Source organism: Pezoporus flaviventris, unplaced genomic scaffold, assembly GCF_033815535.1.
Source record: "Pezoporus flaviventris isolate CSIRO_AGI_PZ_B2104156 unplaced genomic scaffold, CSIRO_AGI_Pfla_v1 ptg000002l, whole genome shotgun sequence".
Classification (NCBI taxonomy): Eukaryota; Metazoa; Chordata; class Aves; order Psittaciformes; family Psittacidae; genus Pezoporus; species Pezoporus flaviventris.
Window position 1 is genome coordinate 89,002,890 of NW_026892550.1, and position 25,471 is coordinate 89,028,360.

At 44.4% G+C, this 25,471-nt stretch overlaps 1 protein-coding gene across 1 annotated transcript in view; it reads right to left on the reverse strand.

The window, feature by feature from the left end:
- Positions 1–297: 297 nt before the first annotated feature.
- Positions 298–25,471, reverse strand: part of PAH (phenylalanine hydroxylase) — a 41,255-nt gene continuing 16,081 nt past the window's right edge. The window contains exons 4-13 of the mRNA XM_061444997.1: positions 18,989–19,077; positions 16,738–16,805; positions 11,863–12,059; positions 11,371–11,506; positions 10,010–10,079; positions 8,599–8,655; positions 7,489–7,584; positions 7,033–7,166; positions 4,030–4,145; positions 298–843 (exon numbers count right to left, since the gene is read on the reverse strand). Coding sequence (XP_061300981.1) covers positions 800–843; positions 4,030–4,145; positions 7,033–7,166; positions 7,489–7,584; positions 8,599–8,655; positions 10,010–10,079; positions 11,371–11,506; positions 11,863–12,059; positions 16,738–16,805; positions 18,989–19,077 — 1,007 coding nt within the window. The 3' untranslated portion in view covers positions 298–799. The remainder of the gene's footprint in view (positions 844–4,029; positions 4,146–7,032; positions 7,167–7,488; positions 7,585–8,598; positions 8,656–10,009; positions 10,080–11,370; positions 11,507–11,862; positions 12,060–16,737; positions 16,806–18,988; positions 19,078–25,471) is intronic.

Here is a 25,471-nt window from a genome sequence, read left to right on the forward strand (position 1 = left end):
TTTTTAATAGCACTTTAATGATCTTTTCTGGATGAGTGATAGTCAGTCAGTCCAAGAAAGCTTTCTTTGTATTGCGGCACACACCTCTAATGGGCATTCCCACCTACCTGGGTATTTAATTCTGAACGACCTGTGTGGTTACCTTACAAAGAGGAGTTACACTGGCTACGTAATACAAAAAGCATTTTGCTACACAACATGAATTTTCCTTAAGCATGAAATAAGAATCCTCCCATGAATAAGTACTGTTTAAAATGCAAGTTAGTTGTACTAGTTAAAGCTAATTTGCTCTGCAAGTGTAAAAGTAGAGGTACAGAGGGCTAAGCAGTATATGTATACCCCCTGAAAGGTGTAGAGCTTGGGACTCCACAGAAACCTTGCACAAAAGTGAGGGACTGAGGGGAGAATGACTTTGAGAGAAAGCAAGGTGGATTAGTCTGCCTGTGGGCCCAGTGTGGTAATGCAGCCGCACAGCTGCAGCAGACTATAGCTCTGCATGGTGGAGATCTCTCTTTTCTGTTAACCTTTGGCACAAGACTTACGGAGGCTTTCCCCAGATTCCCAAAAATAAGGTCATTTTTATGCATTAGTGAGAAAAAAATATAAGTGTCTGAAGGCTAAAAGTGTCAAGGGTCGTCTGCAAATGTCTGTTTTTTTGCTAATCTCTAGAAATTAAGATATATACCATAGGCATTCATGCAGTGTACAGGAAGATAATAGACAGAGGCTAGATGAAGACTGGGGCTGCACAAGGCAGTTTCTAGGCAGTAGGCAATGACTGGTATGTTACAGCAAATCTTCATTTTATCTTCTGGAGGGCATTGCAGAGGATTCCCATCTCACCTGCAAAGGAAATAATCAAAGCAGTTAATTCTACAGCTAGCTGTTTCTAACACTCCTGTATATATTTACCCTTTCTATCATTCATTCCCTGAAAGAGTAAGGTGAACAAAGAAGTGCTGGATTGGACACGTGTATTAGGGTGTTACTGGAATGAGGTCTACAGAGTCAGGCCTTTGCCTTCATCAGCCGTACAAGGATGGCTCACGGGATCAGGGGTGCTGGCTCTCCACAGGCTAGCCAGTGTTAGGGGGCAAATGTATCAGGAAAAAGGCTACAATGGCAAAAGGAAATGGAATTAAAGCCAGGCTTTTCCTTTTGCTCTTTACTGAGAACAGATAGAGCCACCCATCAGAATCCATTGCAAAGCCTTTTGGACTTTTCTAGCACTGTCGCCAAAACTGGGTATTTCAAATGTAACAAACTACAGTCAAGTGGAAATGCTATTTTGAATCTTGAATAGAATTAGGAAGCATTTTTGCACGAGAAAGAAGATGTGTGCCACTTTATCTTGGTCAGGCTCAAAGCATTAAATGTAACCAAACAAAATCTGGTTTGTGGTTTGTCGTGGTTTAAACCCAGTCAGGTAATTCGTTCGCTCACTTCCCCCCCTTTCTTGCCCTCCCCCTGCTCTCGGAGGGACGGAGAGGAGAATCGAAAAGAATGCAACTCCCACGGGTTGAGATAAGAACAGTTTAGTAACTAAGGTATAACACAGATCACTACTGCTACCACCAATGATAATAATGATAAAGGAAATAACAAGGGAAGAGAATACAACACCTCACCACCCACTGACCGATAACTTGCCCCCCCTCAGCCCGACCAAGCTCCGACCGATACCTCCTCCAACCCTGCAGTCTCCCAGCCCTTCCGGCTAACTCCCAGTTACATCCTGGGCATGACGTGCTGTGGTATGGAATACCTCTTTGGTCAGTTTGGGTCAGGTGTCCTGTCTCTGCTTCCTCCCAGCTTCCCCTCCTCCCTGGCAGAGCATGAGGCTCACAAAGTCCTTGGCCAAACCAAAACATCTCTATCAGCTCTGTTCCCGAGCCGAAAGTCAAAACACTGCACTGCACCAGCTACCTAGGAGGAGAAACATGACTGCTACTGCTGAACCCAGGACATTATCCACCCCTTATTCCATACCATTCACGTCATGCTCAGATCCCACATTTTCAATATACCATCACTCTTATCTCGGTGCACTCTTATCTTAGTGCATGGACCAGTCCCTATAAGGCTGCTGCGTCCATCTGGTCCATGTCAGGCTCCATCTCTTGTAACAGTCTTCCAGAGCAGGAGAGACTGTGTGCAGTGTTCACACTCGTGAATAACCTGGGCAATAGTGTCCATTGCTAAGTCCACCCCTCGATCATGAGTCCATCTCTGTGTTGCATCTCTGCTCTGATGGCCTGAAGTGCCATGGGCCCACCAGGCTTAAAATAATTCACTGTCCCCTTAAGCAGTTTCTGCAGCTTGTTGCTGGGGACTCCATACAGCTGCCTTCCATCTCCGACGCTTCCAAAGCACTGGAGGGGCCCAGTGGACTAGATACTTGCCCATACTGTCCCACACACCCTGCCACTCATGACTCTCCAGCCTTGGGGAAAATCTCTTGGTCCCCCTATATTGTTGTCTAACCCCAGACAAGACCCAAACCTGACTCTGCTTAACTTTTGAGATCAGACAAAATGGTTGTGGGTAGAACACAGCCTGTGTGTGTGCCAACATGCTGATCCCCATCACAATCAGCAGGCAGGTCCCAAGGATACCCAAAGGCCATTCAGAGCCTTCAGAACTCTCAAACGATGCTGCTGTGCTTGTCACTGGGGCTGGTGTAGCTGCTGTGCTTGCCGGCTCTCCCACCACCAGCTTCTCTTTTCCTGAGTCCAGCTCTTCCTCCTCTGCCTTGCTGGGAAGTGCTGCGTGGTCTCCTGCATCCTCCTGGGGCTCGGCGGGTGGCTGCCGGGGAATGCTCTCGGCCGTCGCGGAGCTGGGCTCTTCCGCGGGGCTCGGCTCCTCCGCCGCCTTATCCCGCTGCTCGGCAGCCGCTTCCTTCTGCTCCTCGACAGCCCCGACCTCCTCCACCCGCAGCCGTCCCCTGGCGGCCTCCGGCCCCGCTCCCGCCGCCGCTTGGTCCCCGGGGCTGCTCTCCCGGGCCGCTTCAGGAGCCGCCGGCTCCCGGGACCGCTCCCCCTCAGTTCCCCGCAGCCTCACGAAGATGGAGAGTAGGGCGAGGGCCAGGACGGTGAAGAGCAGCCGGACGGCCAGGTACAAGTCCCCGGCCACGTCCGTCCCGCCCTGCTGCTGGAGCCCACCCGTGTTACAAGCCATTGCCATAAAGCACAGTGAGACAAGAACCTTAGCCCAGGCCCCATACTTGATAAACACTATCACAGCAAATACCGGCTCTACGTAAGTTACAACGGTCTGAAGCTGTGAGGTCAAGAAGAACAACTCTGATAGCCAATAAATCAGCATTGTGACGAATGACTATTAATCCAGTCAAATCTGTCGTTATCTCAACCCTTCGAGCCCCACGTTGGGCGCCAAAAAGAACTGTCGTGGTTTAAACCCAGTCAGGTAATTCGTTCGCTCACTTCCCCCCCTTTCTTGCCCTCCCCCTGCTCTCGGAGGGACGGAGAGGAGAATCGAAAAGAATGCAACTCCCACGGGTTGAGATAAGAACAGTTTAGTAACTAAGGTATAACACAGATCACTACTGCTACCACCAATGATAATAATGATAAAGGAAATAACAAGGGAAGAGAATACAACACCTCACCACCCACTGACCGATAACTTGCCCCCCCTCAGCCCGACCAAGCTCCGACCGATACCTCCTCCAACCCTGCAGTCTCCCAGCCCTTCCGGCTAACTCCCAGTTACATCCTGGGCATGACGTGCTGTGGTATGGAATACCTCTTTGGTCAGTTTGGGTCAGGTGTCCTGTCTCTGCTTCCTCCCAGCTTCCCCTCCTCCCTGGCAGAGCATGAGGCTCACAAAGTCCTTGGCCAAACCAAAACATCTCTATCAGCTCTGTTCCCGAGCCGAAAGTCAAAACACTGCACTGCACCAGCTACCTAGGAGGAGAAACATGACTGCTACTGCTGAACCCAGGACATGGTTTCTATTTCTGATCCAAGTTTTGAGGAAGTCAGGGTAAACAAATCTGTAGTTCCTTACTATTGATAGTGTCAGCTAAGTTCTTCAGCTGCTTTGCATTGTCCAAGACTTCAATCCTCTGCGTGTAGGGATTGTACCGAACAGAGAAAGGACGAGGGATCATTTGAGCAAATTTCCTGAGGCAAAAATACAAAAACACATACAAACTTGAAAAGCTCCTTTTTTTTCAGTAACTCACTCTTTTCTCGGTGTGTGCATTTGTTGATGAGGGGAATAAAAAAATCTATGACAGCAAATAACTGAAATTTTTGCTGAGTCAACTGAGACCTACAGCGTTCTATAATAAACTTGAATTTGCATTTGCCCTTACTACCTTTGTTGTTTTCCAAACATGACTAGTTATGCTATTGGCATGGCAATGCTGCTCCTGATATAGGCCAACTATGTAGCTATTGGGATTTGCCAAACTTGAAAACCTCATTTTCCCTTCAGTAATGCAAAATATAGGAAATCTGCAATTTCTGGGAAAATAAGGGCAAGTACTTATGCCATTGTGGCATAAAAGGAGCAAGCAGAGTGCTAACTTCTGGCATGTTTGGTAGTGGCTTCTAGGTCATTACAAAGATAGGAGATAGATAGCCAATGGAGCAAACCAGCATTCTTGCCACCCTTTATTTGCAGCCTTCCCTGCAGTAAAACAGTTAATTCCATGGCAGAAGTATTAAGATTTTTGAAAACATTAATTTGCATAATCACAGAACTGTGGAAAGGAGGACTCTGAATGGGATGAAATAGTCAGAGTCAGAGCTATTGTTCCAGGCTCCTTGTAGACCCCAGCAGGATACTAGCTTATGTATCTGCTTTGGATTAGTGAAGTTATTGCTGAAAGAGGAAGGAAAGCACGCAGGAGTTGATCATGTAGCCCCACTATACAGAGTGTGACTCAGCATGGTAAATCCCTTATGTCCAGAACAGTGGAATACGCTGGGTGCCACCGCCACATTGCTCCTTCAGTTTAGCCCTAATTATTATCAGCTAAGGCCATTGTCTCAAACAAAATTCAGTGTAAGCAAGCCACAAGGTGTGACAGTGGAAAAAATTATATTTGCTATGATGAAAGTGTTCCGTGGCACCAGTCCAGTTTTTCTTAAGGGGAGAGATCCACCTTAGAAGCCAGACTGCCTAAATCTCAGCTGAAGGTGAGATCCTAATTAGAAGATGAGTGCCTTGAGCTGAAATATTTTAGGTCAGCCTCAGAATAATTTTTCAGGGAGGTTTTCTATTACACACAAACACACGAGTCCAGGTGCAAGCCACAGACAGAGGCATTGGACCAACCTGCAGACCTCTATTTCAGTTAAACCACTTTTCCAATTTGGTCACTGAAACAGATAAAAGAATTTCCAAGATAGTTTGTACAGAGTAAGGCTGCATATTCCACTTTCTCAGGGAACTTGCTCTTCAGTTAGAGTATACAGAGAAGATGATAGAAACTGTGTGCGAGATACTAATAGCACAAACCAGAAGAGAAGGCCATATTTTTTAGGTATTACACCAGAGAAAAGGGCAGAAGGAGATGCTGTAGGCTTATGAAGACTGAAGAAGCAGCAGGGGAGGTAGCTAGGAAGCCCTTAGAGCTGGGAAGCCTGGGGCAGCAGAATGTCTTAGGCGTCAGTATGTGCTTATCTGTGAATGGGAGAAAGAAAGCAAGAGAAGACACTGTAGGCCTGGGACAAGTCCCTGTGTGGCATCTCCATGTGAAAAATTTGTTGAGTGCGAACTAAGGCTAACCCCCAGTAGCTTGACTAACATCCAGAAATACAGTGTTGGTTTTCTTAAACAGGAATAAAAATACTGCTGTGAGGTAGAACCCAAGCTGAACCCCAAATACAATCTGAGCCATTCCTGTTTCAAGAACCAGAGCTGAACCTGGACCATTTTTTTCAAAATCTTGTTGAACTGTATCTGTATTTCAGTCACAAATGACTGAAAGATTTACTGTGTAGCCTTGTTGTCTTGTAAACACATGGCTGGTAACAAGCTGGAGGCTCGGTATAAAAGTAACCACACAGGCCTCAGGATTGGGGTTATTAGGCTTGCTTGGAGTTTTGTTTAGCTTTAATAACAGTTGTCTAATGACCATGTAGCTATTACCTAATTTGTTTTAGTTTTGTTTAATTCTCAATAATTTTGCGCTACAATGTCTTTTTAAAATATTTTTCACATAGGCAGGAATCACAAGTAGTTACACTGTACATAGGGAACTAAGTCTGAACCTAAAGTAATGATGCACCATAAAGAAGCATGTGCTGATAACAGAGACCTTAAAGGTATGAGCATAGAATGCTGGTCCCCAGGCTATCAACAACTCCCCACTGGTCAGTTATTCACAGCAAAGCAAACTTAGGAGCTGAGGAGAAAAAAGGACAAAGAAAAAATTAACATAAATAGTAAATTAACACAGATTTGCAGACCTATGTAGAAAGAGCAAGATGTAAAGCATGTCAGAAAACATAAAAATGGCCCTGAAGAAACCTTGGGATGAGGAGAAAGAAAGAAAACATCCACACCAGCCACCTTCTTGCAAAAGAGAGGAAGGAACTCCCTTAATTAACATCACAGTCCTGCTCTGAAGACCTGAAGATGCTGATTGCTTGAGAACTTCATCCCCCACCACAAGACCGAAACTATTTACTTTAGGCACAAAAGACAGAGAAAAGAAGTAGATACTAGGATATTTTTTCTACAAGAACTTTTAACTATAGTAATATTATTAGACACCTGCTCTATATTAGTTAGTTAGCCTTGATCCTAAATGTTAGTATCATTGCTATTGGACTAATAATTTTTTGTTTCATTTTGGTTATACAGGAAATCTTAAACTAACCACAAATTCTTGGCTTTATGCATAAGGTAACAAATGCTTCATCTCTTTAAGCACTGCACATCTTTTTCTAATGTCTCTCAAAATGTTGCTGTCAATCCAAGATTTATTATGGCAATGGGATCCACTGTATTGGCAATGGACAGAAAACTGGGTCTTCTCTGGAATGACTGGATTACCTTAGCTTTTCTTTTGCATCTTTGAAACTTTCAGCAACATAGTAGATTGGCTGGAACTCAGTAACAGGGTACTTCTGCACAGCAGTCTTTTCCAGGACAAGAGGCTGAATCTCAGGCTTACTTGATAGACAATACTACAAGCAAAAAGGTAATAAATATATTTCAGTTTAGAAGTGCTAAGAAAGAAATATAAAGCTCCTGAATACCACCCAGTTTCAGACAGGAAAGGGTTGCTCCTGTGGAATACAATGACAATGTCACTTGTTAGGACAGAAGCAGAAATGAGTCCCCTGTGTGTGTATACACTGACATATTTATTAGAACTCTTCAGTGAAGTATGACATTTTGTGCTACTTCTATGCACAAAGTATGAAGCAAAATAAGGATCTGAAGACATTCAGAAGAGAAATTTGAGCAATTATAAACACCTTTGAAATGCTGTTTTATGGAACACACCTGCAGCTCCCCAAATGAAGACAGCAGCCCTGCACCATATGCCTTGAGTGAGTCGCCTTCCTTACATAGTCCAAACTCCACTGTAAACCAATAAACCTAAAAAGAAAATTAGTCAGAAGCATATGATTCCTTGACCAAAAAGAACAGGTGCTCATCATTGATTTGATTACATTTGGAGTTTAAGTTTCTATTTAAAATGTTGCCATGTGTCAAATATCAACTATATAAATACAATCAATGTCCCCACAGACTGAAATTCTTCTCCTGAAGGGGCACAGTGCTAGACTCAATGTGTCTGTGATTCAGTTCAGTTTCCTGACAAACACAGTTGTGTTTTATTGTGCTTACATTTGTCAGCAGAGAATAGACAATGAAACTATGGCAATAAAATTTCATTTTGGCTGGCTGACTGAAGTTTGAACCTTAGTTGACAGAAGTTTGTGTCCCGTTTCACACAGAAGGCATCTAGCTGCAGCAGCAAGAGAGGGAATGGGCTGTTAGTGCAATGTTGAAGGAAGATGGTGTGTGGCCTAGCTTGGTTTCTTGGTCTGTCATTTTGAAGGGATACCTGCTCTGGCTCGGAAGAACTACCTCATGTATTCAAAGCAGTGAAGATGGTGCAATGCTTTGCTCAGGTCAGTTGGTGCTGGGGACACTAATCTTAGAGGCATACCCTTGTTTTTATTAGAAGTTTGCAACTCTGGGCCTCAGCAGCCTCAGAGTAGGATTCAGGTGAGCCACACTGACTGCAGAGGACATTATCTACCTGGCAGCGTGGAAGAGAAGAAACACTTGCAGGTAGAATAGAAGCTGTCTCCTGAAATTTCCTGTGAGGATGTAGTAACATGTACTCTCTTCTTGCCCAATATGTTTGTGCTGGAGGAAATCTTGTCTGGGCTTCTGTGTTTAATCAGATCTGTCACTTTGAATAAGAGGTGCCAAAGCTATTTTTCTTTAATGTGACTGTTTCAGGGTGGGGTTTTCCAATCATGGGCTTTACTCTGTTTCCATTCAGCTCTATGGGAGTTCCATCAGTGACTTCAGTGGCAGCAGAATTAAGACAACATAGGGCACTTCTTTGGAAAATTGAACCCTCATTTATTAAATTACCGTAGCAAGTTTCTCGATGAAATCATCCGGAGCTCCCAGAGATGCCAGTCCAATTTCCTGTAACAATAAACCATTATTCTTCAAGCTGTTTATTACAAACATTCTTCCTGTCTTGTCTTATGTAATTTCTCACATTTTAAATGTTACCATCGCTTACTACCACACACAAATGTTTACAGGACATGTTCCTATCACGCAACATCAACTTGAAACCAGAAATCTCTCCAGAAATGAACAAAGGGTCTTGTCCAAATGTTATTTACAAGGCATGATCCTTTGTGCCCAGTACAAAGCCCATTGAGTTCAAATAAAATTCTCCTCTTGCTTTGACAGGCTTTTGATCAAGTATACAATGCACATCTGAGAGAATGATATGGTCAAAAGGAGGTAAATCAATCACACCCACACACCTTAAATATTTCTCTTTGTTCTGTGGGACTGTGATTGCATGAATTTTTCTGGAGTCTTGAATGAGATACTTTTTCTGAATGACGGGCATGATTTGAAAGAACTTATTCATACCTTGGGCGTTAATGCAGACTTTCCTAGGAGGTGTAGCTGGATTCAGAACACAGCCACAAAAGACTGTATATAACCAAGTTCCTTTCTTGGTTTGCCCCAGTGAGGACTGCGCAATGCAAAAATTGGAGCACCCCACACACACACACCAAGAGCATGGGAACAGACATCACCATGTCAAATCCTAGTGAGCCAAAAAGTCCATCCTTCCTTCCTTCCTTCCTTCCTATCTTCCTTCCTTCCTTCCTTCCCTCCCTCCCTCCCTTACCTCTTCCCTCCTTTCTCCCTCTTATTTCTTTTTCATTTTTATTCTTTCTTCTTTCCTTTTTTCCTCCTTCTCTCTTTGTGTCTTTTCATGGTAAGATGCAGCCAAAAGTTTACTCCTTCACCGAGGTTTGGCTTGTTTTCCAAAGATGTTAACACTACCAAAGAGAAAGGTCCTCTCCAGCCTTCTCCCATGCTTGCAGCTGGGGCAATTCCTCACTTTACTCAGCGACCTCTGTGGCTTCAATAGAAAACAAAAAAAAACCCTCCACTTTCCCTAACATTTAGACTGCATGGTGGGGCAATAATTCATCTGACTCATGAGCCATTTAACTTTGCTCAGCAGGATCAACATCTACAAAAGGGTTTTTAGATGATAGCTTTTCAAAGGGTCTGCCTGCAAAAAAACAGCTCACAGAAGACAGGCTTTTGGAGTTTGAGTGAATGAGTTCACGTAAGCAATTTGTGTCAAGACTTCAAGCAATAAATAAATCGGCCTCAGCCACTCTTAAACAGTATGCTTAAAGGTGAATCCACCCCAAAACTCATAGCTCTTGGCTCATCCTCTGAATTACCAAGTCCCTGGTGTGTTCAGTTATATAAATATTATAATTGCTGAGTAACTTACCTGGGAAAACTGAGCAAAACTGGGATCAGCAAAAAGAGGCACGTGTCCTAGCAGCTCATGACAAATATCACTGCAGGAAAACATGACATCTGAATAACTTTAAATTAGTAAAAGTCCAGCAATGCTGGATGAATGCCCTAGAGTCAGCACATAATCAAGAGTGCAGTGCATTTCCTTCTAACATCAAATAATGCTCAAGAATCATGGGAAAATGTTCCAAAATTATTCTTGTGATGGAAAAGCATACACACTCCAACGTTTTCAGTACTTCTACTATCATGCATCCCTCAGAGGGAGGTTGATATATTATCTGTTTATGCTTATGGAAGAAAACCATCCATTCAACTGCCTGCTCAGCTCAGGAAAGCCCAGAAAGAAAACAGCCCACAAAAGAGAGCATGGATTTTTCAATCTCAAGGACAACAAATGTCTTTAGACTAAGTTTAGGCTATTAAGGCAATTCACCATGGTGTCAACATCTGCATCAAGAGCTCAACTCCAGTCCACATTCAGGTGCACAGCCTCCCACTAAGATGTAGGAACTTGCCCTTCCTTAGGTCAAACTATTTTCATCACAAGTGGCATCTTGACAAACATATTTGGGGAAGAACTCACCTAAAGACCACTAGATTTTTCAAAGACAGAGAAGTGATTTCGTAAGAGGGAAAGGGGAGAGGAATAAGATGCTCCCAGGAGGGCCAGGCCTTTGGAAGACATTTCAGCATGGCTTTGTGCAGGATGAGAATGGGGTAAGCAGATGTAAGGAGGAAAATCAGAAAAATGAGGGATAGAAAAATAGAGACAGAAAGGAGGCTGTGGGAAGAAGTAGGAAGCAAAGTAAAGGTAAGGGAGGGGAGGAAGAATTGTAATAACATGAAGCAGAGGAAGAAAACTGTTTTGAAAATGACACATGGAAAAGGACAATGGACAGGGACGGAGAGAAACATTACAGCATAAAACTGAAAAAAAGAAGGGATCAATGATCTGGTCTTCCTTTATCTTAGTGCCAGAAGCTTGCATGCAACATGTTGAGTCATTCCTGCACTAGATTTCACGCCACTATTTGGGTGCTAAATGCCTTTGTACACTGCTCCCTCTTGCATCCCAACCACCACACAAGCATGCTTTCAGTAGCAAAACTGTCTCATCCATCCCAAGAGAACTTGCAGAAGAGGATGAAGCTTGTTAAAAAGACTAGAAATCTTCCAAAAAATGTTTTCAGAAGACAGCAGCCACTTGGCTGCTCTCCATTAGCTCTGTTCCCAAGAGTGCTCCAGAGTTCCACATGGTTATTATCAGTTGGGCTGACCCTCGTTTTAGCCTGCTGCAACTTTACACACTTTCTGTGCCAAAGTACTTACGGCTCTGGTGTGTACATGGGCTTGGACGCATGGCGAATATACTGTGTAGAATGGAACACTCGGAATGCCAGCCCAGCCAAGAAATCCCGAGAGGAGAGCAAGCCTGCAACAGGACGCAGGCGAAATCCAGTGCAGGCTGAAGGGACAAAAGAATGGTGTCATGTGTTTGATTTATCCTTATCCAGACTCCTCACAGTGGAAAAAGATTGTTAATTGTTTTGTTTGCTCTCTTTCTGTTAAACAGAGCTTAACTCTGAAAAAGCAGGGAATTTTCTGCCCATGCGTACCACCATCACAGTATCTGAGCATCTGTACCATTGTTCCCCTGGAAGGTTTAGAAAGGGACATGTGACATAGGCTAAGTGCTCCCCCAAGCACTGTGGGGAGCCTGTGTTAAAGCAGGGACCACTTTTCCATCTCTGGAAGCACCACCCCACTGACAGCTGAGGCCTTTGATTTGTTTTGGTATTTTTTAATATGCTGCAAACTTACTCTGCAGGAATTTGGAAACATCCTCAAGTTGGGGAATGTTGTCCTCCCGGTAGCCACAGTACTTCTCCAGCAGTGGGAACACGTGATTGTGTTCATAACAAGCATGAGTTGGATAGAGACTCTTCAGCTCCCTGAAGACGGTGCCCCAAGTTTTCCTTTCTTCTTCTGTGTAGGTGACTCGAGGAATAGGTTGGCCACTGAAAAGAAAAAGGATACACTCCATAAGAACAACAGAGAAAATGTCTTATGTCGCCACCATCATACTCAGGACCATTACATGGACTGGCATGTAAGGTGTTGGTGCAGGAGAGGAGATGCTTTTGATCTGACATGCAGGTGTAAAAGGAGCCTCACTTGCCCCTAGACACAGGCTGGGAAGGTCTTTACTGACCTTAGGTGACCTTAGGCCTTTAGAGAATACCTTGCGTTACTGTGGTGAAAACAAGTACATGCTTATTTGTCTTAGCGAGTTGTTCTAAGTGTATCTGTTGTCTGTTGGTTACAGTTTATTTGCATTTCTAAATATGGTGCAGTCGCTGTATTTCTTGCTCTAATACACATTATATTAGTTGTTTTGGTTACAATAGGGAAACTAAAAAACTGTTTCTTGGAGGGGCAAAGAAATTCTGATCGGTACTTTATGCTCTAACAGATGCAGAATCCAGCCAGATTGACTTTTTATAATTATAATGAGCAATTTTGAGTCAAATCCCACCCTCAGGCCTCCATGTGCTTAGTTTATGTTGAAGCTAGAAGGAATTAGACAATCACAAGCAATGTAGTTTGGCCTCCTGTGAATATCCAATTCCTTTGCAATAATGATAGGGCCATAGGTGAATCCAACAGCTTTGAAAAATCAAAGGGTTTTAAGTAACTTAATAGGGTTAACATCACTGCTGGAATAATGCTGGAGCTTTCCAAGCCCCAGAGACCCCATTGTTAAACTCTTGATGACACCCCACCATCTCCCACTCCCTCTTCTTTTCCTTGAGCCGCAGGGCAGCTCCTCTGGAACACCATCATTTTCTGTCTCTCTGTATCAGCCCTCCTTGATCTGTGGAGCTTTAAACACCATGTTGAATTATGAAGATTGCTGGGGATTGTTCTTCTATAGCACTCCCAGGTAATCCTCAAACACCTTCCAGGGTTACAGGGGGAAGCTATGGCTTAGAAACCTTTCAAATTTCAATTAAAATACTTCAGGGATCAACAGGGCTAGAAGCAACAGAAGGCAGAGGGAAGAGGCAAGCTAAAAGCAAAGAAAAGAGAAGTCAGGGAAATTAAGCATTCAACAAAACCAACAGGTAAATATATTAGGAGAGGAAGCAAAAGAGCAAAGCCAGAGTAGAGAGACAAACAGCAGTAGGAAAGAGGAGAGAAGAGGTACAAAAGTAGGGGCACAGAAGAGAGTAAAATTGATGGTGGGAAGAAGAGTACAAGACAAGCAACCACAAACCCAACTTACTTTTCTAGCAGGGTAACACCTTCACAAGCTAAGAACATTTGCCTTTTCAGATACTTCCCACAAAGCCTTATAACTTTGGATGTCCCTCTCCTCCTGCCAAGTTCTCTTGCATCTCTTTCCCTCCATGCTGAAGACACCTCCTTGACCTCTCCCTCCCCACAGTAGACCCTGAAAGGCATTTCTGCCATGTGTAACACCCAGGGCAGACGCATCATAGGTCCATCTAGGCCTTCATGAATCAACACCCAAAGTCACAAAAACGCATGCCTTCTTTCCACAAGCCCCAGAAGCCCAGATGCATGACAACCTACTTACTGCTCTGGTATGGAAAAACCTAGTTGGAAAATCCAGTAATTTCACATAAAAGGTGCTTTTGGGACATAGGTCCAGGTCTGTATAGCTTGTTACCAATGTGTCTGAGTATCTGGCTAACAGACTAAATATTAATTAGTTATATCTTGGAATATAATGGCTTCATCTCCATAAGATGGTTTCCATTTTAATCTTGGGGGGTGGGGGGAAATAACATGATTTTTGTTTTATTTCTATGTAGGATTTGGTGAAAGCATGCAAACTAGAGACCAGAATTTGCTACCCATTATGCAGGAAAGATAAATATTCTATGGGATACCTATAAATGGGCATTAGATCCAACTACATCTGACCATAAAGTCTTACCCAAATTTTATAGTTTTAAACTGTGCTCCTGATTTTTCACCTGACTTTTTTCACCTGACTTTTTTTCACGTTCCGTCAGTCAGTCCAATTTTGCCTCTCATTTTGAGATTAAATTATTAGCTCTTTGGCTCAGGGACTATCTTTTTATCGCAGTACTGCGAAAAGCAGAGCAACAAAGGTACAACATATGTTAGTTTATACTTTGCAATCACAATTTTTCCAGTCCCAGCAAGACACAGGCCCAATAGTACTGATATAAATGTGTGAGTGATTTTGGGAACAGAATTTTATCTCCACCAGATCTGATCACTGAAAGCAATCAAGCAAGCCTGTTCTAACTGTTCTAACTGTTCTAACTAGAGGTATTAAAGATAACAGGAAGGGATTCTACAAGTACATAGCAAATAAAAAACAGACTAGGGAGAACGTAGGCCCCCTCAGGAAGCTCTCGGGAGAACTGGCTACACAGGATTTGGAGAAGGCTGAGGTTCTGAATGACTTCTTTGCCTCAGTCTTCACTGGCAAAGGTTCTGACTGCACCACCCAAGTCTTGGAAGGCAGATGCAGGGACTGTGAGAATGAAGACCTTGGGCCCACTGTAGGAGAGGATCTGGTTCGAGACCATCTTAAAAATCTGAACGTGCACAAGTCCGTGGGTCCTGATGAGATCCATCCGCGGGTCCTGAAGGAGCTGGCAGATGAAGTTGTGAAGCCGCCGGCCATCATATTTGAGAAATCATGGCAGTCAGGTGAAGTTCCCGACGAATGGGAAAAGGGAAATATAACCCCCATTTTCAAGAAGGGGAAAATGGATGACCCGGGGAATTACAGACCAGTCAGTCTCACCTCTGTGCCTGGCAAAATCTTGGAGCAGATTCTCCTGGAAGGCATGCTAAGGCACATGAAAATCAACAAGGTGCTTGGTGACAGCCAGCATGGCTTCACTAAGGGGAAATCCTGCCTGACCAACCTGGTGGCCTTCTATGATGGGGCTACAGAACTGATGGACAGGGGTAGAGCAGTTGATGTCATCTACCTGGACTTGTGTAAAGCGTTCGACACTGTCCCACACAACATCCTTGTCTCTAAATTGGAGAGACATCAATTTGATGGATGGACCACTCGGTGGATAAAGAACTGGCTGGATGGCCGCACACAAAGAGTTGTGGTCAATGGCTCAATGTCCGGCTGGAGACCAGTAACGAGTGGTGTCCCTCAGGGATCGGTGTTGGGACCGGTCTTGTTTAACATCTTCGTCGCTGACATGGACAGTGGGATTGAGTGTGCCCTCAGCAAGTTTGCCGATGACACCAAGCTGTGTGGTTCGGTTGATAAGATGGAGGGAAGGAATGCCATCCAGAGGGACCTTGACACACTTGTGAGGTGGGCTGATGCCAACCTCATGAAGTTTAACCATGACAAGTGCAAGGTTCTACACCTGGGTCGGAGCAATCCCAGGCACAGCTACAGGTTGGGCAAAGAAGAGATTCAGAGCAGCCCTGCAGAGAAGGACTTGGGGGTGCTGGTGGATGAGAAAATGAACATGAGCCGGCTTCAATGTGTGCTTGCAGCCCAGAAAACCAACCGTATCCTGGGCTGCATCAAAAGGAGCATGACCAGCAGGTCGAAGGAGGTGATCCTGCCCTTCTACTCTGCTCACCTGGAGAGACCTCACCTGGAGTATTGTGTGCAGTTCTGGTGTCCTCAACATAAAATGGACATGGAAATGTTGGATCAAGTCCAGAGAAGGGCCACGAGGATGATCAGGGGATGGGAGCACCTCCCATATGAAGACAGGCTGAGGAAGTTGGGGCTGTTCAGCCTGGAGAAGAAAAGGCTGTGTGGAGACCTCATAGCAGCCTTCCAGTATCTGAAGGGGGCCTATAGGGATGCTGGGGAGGGACTCTTCATTAGGGACTGTAGTGATAGGACAAGGGGTAACGGGTTCAAACTTAAACAGGGGAAGTTTAGATTGGATATAAGGAGGAAATTCTTTCCTGTAAGGGTGGTGAGGCACTGGAATAGGTTGCCCAGGGAGGTTGTGAATGCTCCATCCCTGGCAGTGTTCAAGACCAGGTTGACGAGGCCTTGGGTGATATGATTTAGCGTAAGGTGTCCCTGCCCATGGCAGGGGGTTGGAACTAGATGATCTTAAGGTCCTTTCCAACCCTAACTATTCTATGATTCTATGATTCTATAACTGAATTTATCATCTCCATTTATTTTTCTTAGGAAATGAGAGCCCAAATTGCTGATTGCAGCTTGGTCAGACATGGTAAGTGTATCGAGCACAGGATTAGCATCAGAACCATAGCTTATTCATTATTTTTATAGCGTATGCAGTTCCTGCTTTAATGTAAATGACAGGCACTCCTCCTCCAACTCTGATTTAATGGGGAAAAAAACAGAAACGGCTTTATTCAAAGCTCAGGTCTTTGTAGTAGCAACAGAGTCTGATGCTTAATTAGACAACAAAGCTGGAGAAGAGGGGTGTTGTGGGGAAGGAAGGGAGGTGATGTTCTCTTCTGAACGTGTGCCTGGAACAATTTACTTTTGTTTTACTGCAATTTGGGGATAAATGCATGAACAGGAAGATTTAAACACATGACAGATTTACAGCTGACAACAGCAAAAGGACAGTTGTGGAAAAATACATATTACCAGGAGGGTGAAAGCCCAAAAAGAGGGAAGGAGATGTGGCCTTACTTTCTCCCCATACACTGAGCACTCACTGTTTGTAGTTGTAGGCGATATCTGCAAACTCCTTCCTCCGGGCCCGATACACAGGATCTTTGAACCCCTAAGGAGAAACAGGAATGGTGAGTCCCTATATAAATGCAAACAGAGAACTACCTCCCTCTCAATGAGCAGCCTCTGTCATGGCTACGTGCATGTCCAAGAAGTCCAAGAAGTGCAGTCCAAGAAGTGCAGTCCAAGAAGTGCAGGAAGGAGAGTGGGAAAGCTACCTCCATCCTGCCCAGCTCCACTCCTTCCCAGTCTGCAGAGCCACCAGAGCAACCATCCTGCCACAGTCTCCCTGCACCTCTCATCCCTCAAGTCCTTTCATTTTCTCACTTCTGCTTGCTACGAACAAAGGAAACATGCTCCTTTACAGTGCCAACAAGGTGCTCCCCTGGGAGCAGTACACTGAATTAATGGCACTCAAATAACCGTGTCCTTCTGGTTTCTCAGGAAGCTTGTTGCAGTTCCTGGCACAGCTGGGCTGACCTAGAGGAGCAGAGTTAAGACAAATTAGAAAGACACTCACCAACTCAGTCAGACTTCTTCGGCAGATTTTCAACATGAACCGCACTTAGAGGTGCTCATTTTCAAACTGTTAGAGCAAAAGTAGGCACTTACCAGGCCAAAAAAAGCACCCTATTTGCACTACAAATTCAACCATTTGAAAGTATTTAATTACTACAGAGAATGTCTACTAGACCTTGTGGTGGGGAGCTTGACTTTTTCAGGTTATTACTAACAAAACCAGGGATGAGAAATACAGTCTCTAAATCTTCATCTAGGATAACCATTCTCCTATCCCAGTGTGCCTCCTATTTAGACTCAAATTTCCTCAGGGCTAGGAGTGTCTTCACCACTTAAATTAGAGGGAAGTCCTTCCAAGCTAGGACACCCTTCTGCAGGGCAAATAGCAGCAACTCACTAGGCATTGCGGCAGTTCATGAACGCATCTCTGTAGTGCTCAGCACAGCTGGACTGAGCAACCGCGAAGCTACAACCAAGTACAGGAGGCAGCTGAAGTGGAGTAGGGATCCAACATTTTATGTCAAAAAGGGGCAGCCAGTGGCCTAAAAATGTGCTGTGCAAGATTAGCCTGGCATAGAGCTATTCATGATTAAATCCCATATCACTTAACCAATAAAAACACAGGCTCCTTTAATTTCTATTTTATGCACTCTATGTACTGTCACACCTATTTACTCCAGCAGCTGTGTTTCCTTTTTAAGGCATAAACTGCTAACTAATTCTAGGAACTGGAGCAGAGATGCTTCATTCTTTTTAACATCTTTTTTGTTTTGTTTTGTTTCTTTTTTCAAATACAATCCTGGTCTATTCCCGCATGACACACAAGGGGGCCATTGACTCAGTGTATCTCCTTTCATTCTGCCTTTCATATGACCAGGCGGAACATCATGAATCATTGTACATGATGCATAACACATCTCAAGTTAAGCAATAGGTAGTGAATGACTAATCACCCCATCTCAATTAAACTAATAGCAGCAATTTTTGTTGCACTGCATGTAATTTATTTATAATCACCCTATCTCAATTAAGCTAATAGCAGCAATTTCTGTTGCACTGCATGGAACTCAGTGTGTTTTGACAAATGAAAATAAGTTGTTGTTTGCTTGGAGAGGGAATAGAGGCAGAAAGTGTTCTTGTATCTGGAAAAGCTGAAAAAATGCTGAATATTTTATTTTTATCAGCTAAACCAATGAACAAAACTTTCTGACCCTACCATTTAAACCACAAACTTTTTGAAACAAGGGCCTTTTCTTCTGTTGTGTCTCACAATACAAGAATCATGTCAGACTGAACAACCACATAACAAAGCATTAAGCTCAATCGTGTATATATAATCAAGGATGAAAAAAAATACAGTCTTCTTATCTCTGGGCTCTGATATGCTGCTTCTAAAGTTGCTAGTGATTCTCAAAATGAGTCTAAAGTTACCATGTCAGAGCCACATGGGAAAGCTAGAGGCCCTTGTTGTGGCCTTGTGCTCTGGTGACTACTAAGTTCTCCCGGTATTTGCCCAAATTAAAGCAACCTGTAGTCTGATTTACTTCATAACCAGGGATTGGGCTGGTTCTGACCCTACAAATGTGGTACTCTTCTTTTTCTGTATCATGTGAGACAGTCTACTAGGTTTGTCTGACAGCAGAGCAAGTGCAAATGAGAGAAACATCTGTCCCAATAACTAGAAGCATGTTAAAAACATAAAGCTCTTTTTCTTACAGGATGATCAGCATCCAGTTCTGCTCCACAGCTTAGGATCTGATTGGCAAACCTGTCCAGCTCTTGGATACTTCTTGGGAACCACGGCACTGCAAAACAGAAAAGAAATTGAGAGTGGTATGCTTCTTCATTACTTGGTTTGGGCCTGCTTTCTGGTCTTTCCTTCTTTTCATCATAAATATAAAGAAACATATGCAAAGGTCTAAATTCTTTGGGCAGCAATGGTCTTTCCCTGTAACAGGAAGCAAGAGCAAACCCTGCAAGTTGTCTTGAATTTGTGACTGTTTTGCACTGTTGGAAGAATACAGAGCATCAGGAATGTCTAGCTCTTGGCACAGAGCTGGCTTGTAATGTTTATGGTTTTCTGTTTATTATTCTGGTTTCTTGGCTTACCAAAATGTAGGAATTTTTCCAGAGTGTGCTTCCTTTCACAGTAGCTGGAATCAGCCATTTTAAAGGAACAGCAAGAAGCCCCACAACAAGAAGGATACAGGATTATTTGACCCTCCGAAAATCTTTTTCTAAGAAAGACCTACTTGGTGGCCTCACTTAAGCTAGGATGCTGAAATAAAATGATGAATGGCACCCTAATACTTCAGACTGGCATTGTATTACTGTAGCCATTATGCAATAATGCATTCATTTAACTGACATTTTGGGTCTGGTTCTCTATTGCCTAGTAACTCCCTATACACACTGCCTAGAGCACAGTTCAGGGTATGAAATGTGACCACACTGACTATACAGCATGTAATGCCCATGTGGTCCTCCCCTTACAGAAGGACATAAGGTGGAGGTCAAGGAAGAATCACAGAGCTTCACATATGTGATGTGTTCAGATAGGGGAAAGCAGAAAGCAAGTGACTTCATGGCAATTGCACTACAAGGAAAGGCTCTTTGCAGCTCGTGAGGTACATGGGGCAGTCGTACCATGTCAGACCTCCTTTTCCGGTGCCAACACCTCCACCTAAGGATGTACTCCAAGCGCAGGGCGTGCAGTCATATCCCATATGGTCCCCACATTGAGTAAAAGTCAGCAACATGAACTTCAACACTAATACCATGCATAAGCCTGCTGGTCCAAGCCCAAAGGCTTTCAGCAGTCTATCAGTAACATGTTTGCAGTTCATTTAGTGACTTTCTTGCACAGATGGATGCCACTTGTCAATGCTTGGAAAACAGCTCATTCCCCTGTGTGGCTCTCTGCTCAGCTGAGAGCACTGCCACTCAGCCATACCTCCCCATTTGATTTTGGGGGCTATGCCAAGTGAACCTGATCCCCAGCCAGCAGCTGCTGCATGAGTTCCCTGCACTGCTTTGCTGATGGGGCTCATCCCAGACCTGACAGACCACCTACAGAATAAGAGGATCACTGTATCCAGGACTATTCAGCCTTGCTTTGTACTGAATCTAACAACAGGGAGGGCACTTGCGGCACTGGGTTTCTGCAAGGCACCTGCACAGAGCAGCAGCATCACATTTACAGGGCATGCTTTGGGCTGCCACAGCTCAGCCCCACACAGAGTGCCCACCTTCCCTGACCTACTACTGTCCTACCACCACCCAACACTTCTCCTCGGAGCCCTCAGTTTGTTTCGGGCAGGGGCAGGGAGGGCAGGCGTCTGGTGGCTGCCAGCCTGGAGAGGTCCTTGGCTGCAGAAACCCCATGCTCCCACCCAGCATAAATGGGGTTTGGTCCCTTCTCCCCGAGCAGCGGACGCGAGTGCTTTGCCCTACAGAACAGACCTGAACAAGTCACTAGATGGCAGCAGCAGTCCCAGGAAGATCGCCCCAAAAAATTACTCCTTTTGCAGTGTTTCTCCGGAAATGCTCTCTCACCTTGCTGTTAGCACCCTTCCTGCACCTCCGACCCCTTGAGTTAAACTAGTCAGAGTAGAAAAAGGTGTGTTTGAGTCCTAGAGAGGAGTCACTACTCACACCATCTGATGGGCGAGCACACCAAGCCATCCTGCCCCAATTTTCTATATGGCAGCCAGGCACTGGGTTTATCCCCCAGCTCTGACACTGAGCTTTGTGCGATGGTGAAGGAACTGCTTCACTTTTTAGTGCTTCAGACTCACCACTATCAGGTTGGGGTGAGGCATACTGATAACTTTTGGATTAGGCACTGGCAAATAAAGCTGTCTGACAACCCCACAGCAAAGGATTTGTCAGTGTTAGAGTGAAGAACCACTACCTTCAGGGACACACCATGACCTGAAGGTTCCAGGCTATGCAGAAAAATCAGTGGGGGATTAAGTCTGCTGTGGATTTCAGCAGTAATGTCTCTGGGGTTTTGCTGCCCTGAATCAGAAAGGTGTAGGTGGGCAGGGTTTGAATCATTGCAGCTTCAATGGATAAAATAGCTATATAATAGTGACTTACTTTCATTAAATACATTTTATTCTCAAGATCTCCAGGGGACTTGGTGCAGAGCCCATGATAAACTCTGGGACAGACTGACTCCCAGGCTGATGCAGTGTCAACCCTAGGTGTGGAGATGTGTGTCTTGTTTTAACCCAACACAGGAGCAGCACCTTATCTTCTAGGTGTGCGGTCCTTGTGGATATCTGACCAATTTTCAGCAGATCTCTGCCCTTCTCCCTGTTCACCCCATATACTGACAGTCGCTAAGAGTCCAGCTTGAGCTTGCAGAAAGGGGCAGGCTGTGAAAGGGAAACCCTGAGGGTGCTTAGTGCTATTCGCACCACCATAGCTGATGTTAAGTCAGGTCCTGGAAAGTCCTGAGTCTTCTCGGCTCTCGTGGAAACAAGAATCAAAGGTCCTGAGCATAGCCCCAGAGCACTGCACAAAGCCCACCCAGCCCTCGCATCAGGGACCGGGGTGCAAAAGGGCTACTGGGTCTTTTGCCTAGCTGTGGTGTGCAGGAGGCCGTCCCCAGCCCTCCCAGCAACTATTTAAAAGATCAAATCAAATTACCCCCTGAGTGAATCTATCCCATATTTTGTTTGCAACATCCTCCTCCTGCCCATTAGCCAGACTTGCTGTCTGTCTGTACAGCTATTAATGAATTGCCAGGGCAAGCTGTTGCAACACTGGGCCTCTGTGAAGGTCTGAGTACCAAACGTGGGCTGATCAGTAATAAATATTGATTTGTCTGTAAGTGAAACAGCAGCATTTATGGGATCGTACTGGACACCCAAGTGGTGACCAAATTATCATGGGGTCAAATACTTAGCAGAATGCTAATAAGCCATTTATATATGAGGCAGCAAAGCAGGGGCAGCGAGGACTTCTGCAGAACTCCTCCATTTGGACCATTGTGAGGAGGGTCAAAGAAGGTCTATGCAATTTATAACAGTTCGAGGCCCAGGTTTAGTCCTTTTTTAAACAGTCGCAAATGCTTTGGTCAGCCTCAGGGTCTAGCAAACAAGGCCCCTACAGAACATCAGCTCCCAGCCTGTCTCAGAAATGCAATAAATTGTCTGCATTTCCCTAATGCTGCAACAGGATAATATTTAATTCTTTTTATTCATGGGCTCCAAGTGAACTGTAGATACCCAGCTTGTTTCCAAAAACAGCCATGAAGAGACACACTGTTTTCACAACAAATCTTTCCATCTCTACAAAAGGCTTCTGGCCCTGTGACTGCTAACCCGTATCATCTGAAGCTCTAAAGGTACCTTTGAATTTAGGTCATTTTGCTGGCCTGCTCTCAGCTAAAATTACACTGTTGATCCAAATCTGGCATTTGTAACCATTTGGGTCTGTCAAAGGGAAACCAAAATCGTATTTTGCATTTAATTGAGACAAAACCCTAAAAGCAGTTGAAATGACCAAAAAAAAAAAAAAAGGGGGAAAAAAAAAAAGACATTCATTTAACCCTTGCCCAATAACGGGTTACATACATACACATGTGCTTAATACTGATCTGTACTGAAGAGGAAGAATACAGAAATTTCCTCTGGCTGTCCACAAAGCAGTGCCCCAAGAATGGCACCATGTTCTTCCTATGGGAAACTGAGAAAAATTGGTTTGGGTTTGGGTTATCTCAAATCATGAGCTTGAACAAAATTAATCCTTTGCAAGGAAGGGGTGAGAGCATCTTCAGACAGCAAAGGAAGAATTGGTCCCATGGGAGCCTGAACAACCTCCAGGAGAAAACGTTCCCAGATTTTACCTGCCCACTGAAAGGAGTGTGACAATATACCCCTAAACCATATTTCTGAGCTTTTGCTCCCTGCGGATATATTGCTCTCATTGTGTGTTTTCAGAATAAAATTTCACAGAACACAGCTGTGGATTATAACCAGATTTGGAGGATACATTTGAAAGGCAGGGTGACCTAAAAGGCACCACAAGGCCTGCTATTTGTTAATGCCATCCCTGATAAAGGACAGCATCTTACCACGCTTTCTACAGCTCAGTCTGCTCCAGTCTCATTCTGCCCTTGTAGAGCTGTCTCAGCCCAGAATGTGCCACCCACAGTTCATCCCCTAAGCACGACGTGTTTGACCTTTCAAAATATGGCTCTTTGGGGATTTCAGTTTGACTGGACCCTTACTACTCTTGACAGAAGTTGAAATTGAAGAAAGAAAGAAAAAAAAAAAGGAAAAGGGGAAAGGGCAAAAAGAAATATCAATCTTCCTCTATTTCCTTGGCAATAAATTGCTCCCACTTTACACTATTTCTGAATTACTGAAACTAACAAACAAACACAAGTTATCCTCTCAAACAGAAGGGGATCAAGTCCCTTTCAGCCACAATGAAAGGATAATCTAGCTCAAAAAGCCTTTGATCAACACAGTAATATGCAGTGAAATCCTAATCCTACAGCTGATCATAGGAGTTTTGACTTCTGTGAGGTCAGAATTTCACTCACAAGCCTTTCTAGGCCTATATTTATACCTGTCTCTATCCAACTCTAGCCTATGCTTATGTACAACTTTATTATTTAATAAAGTTTATTATAAACTTCTTAAGAATAATCAGAAAAATAAAAGTAATGTCAACTGCTACTAGGCCCTGTAGCTTTCTTCTGGAAATAAAAGAGTCCCCAAAAGAGAGCCTCTTTGATTTGACGTGATCATAAATCACCTAATCAACCTTTTGTCCCTTCGTCTCATGAATGGAGAGAACTGACTCCAAAGAGTATCTGCCTTCTTTTTTTTCATCTTCAAATGTAATGTCATGGGTAGGACACAAAAGAAATGGTAAAAGGATTACCAGCACTGATCTCAAGAAGGTATTAATGTCCTTTCATGTTGTTCCTAGGAAGGAAGAGGAAGATCCAGACCTATAGTATTTAAAGTCTGAAATCCTATTAAAATCACATCTGTTATCTGAAAAGGCATTTAAGCATGTCTCAGACTGGATGCTGGGCAGCCACCACCATACCAAGCAGCCTCAACTCTAGCAAATTTCTGAGAATTAGGAATATCGCTTGCAAAATCTTTCCTATTTCGCTCTGAAGTCAGAATTATGACTGACATCCCTGGGATTTCCTACAAGAACGAAGAGTTATTCCTGCTTCCATCAAAGTGGATTGCAGAGACTTACTACAGCAGGAGTGAGGGGCATCCACAAGCCCAAAAGTCAGATGGATGGTGTGAGGGATAGCAGTGAGCGGGCAGGTAGCCACTCATGGGACTTTTCCTCCCTCCTCTCAGCTCAGCCCAGGGGCACAAGGGTCTCAAGGATGGGACTGCAGCAGCCACAGCCAGGGTCCATGAGGCCAAATGGAAAGTAAATCCAGGTGTTTAAAGGGGCATGCCAGCCCTAGGGAGCACAGGAGGGTAATCCCTCCCTCTGCCCCATGAGGATGCCACCCTTCCATACCAGACCTTGTACAGGACCGGGCTCTTGTTGACTCTGCTACACCACAGAGTTTGTGCCAGAGCGATCTGTGAGGTCTCAGAGACATTTGGCAAGAGGGAGGGCACTGTGACAGCACTTTGCAACACTTCAAGGTGGCAAAGTCTGTGTTGACAGGGTCTGTGCATCACTGAAAAGTTAATACACAGCTTTTTTTCACCTGAGTGCTCTCTGGGAGAAGTGTTCAAGATAGGGGAGCCCCCCAGCTGGGTCACACAATGCACCAGTCATTGTAAATGTCTCCAGGACACCCCCTTGGTGACCTCCCTGAGAGACTCCAGGGAGCCATCCTTCCTTAGGAAGGTGAAAGGCATTTTTCAGTAGGTGACATTTTTCCACAAAATGTCACTGTAGAGGCTTTACTCTGCTGGGTACTGAACAGACACAGATTTATTATGGGGATGGGGTGGGAAGGAATAACGCCTGGATTTCTCAAGGGAATTGATCTGCTATCTACAAGCCAAGCCCATGCATGCAACCACAGATTTTGCTGGAACTATTTGCCCTTTTAAATAGTAATGGAGTTTATGTGGGTTTTTCGAATCAGGGCAGACAGTAACTAGACAGATGTAGTGCATCCCACAGAGATCCTTGTTTACTCTCTTCTTCAAAGTTCTCATGTGTACGGAGAGCATAAGAAAAGGTTGA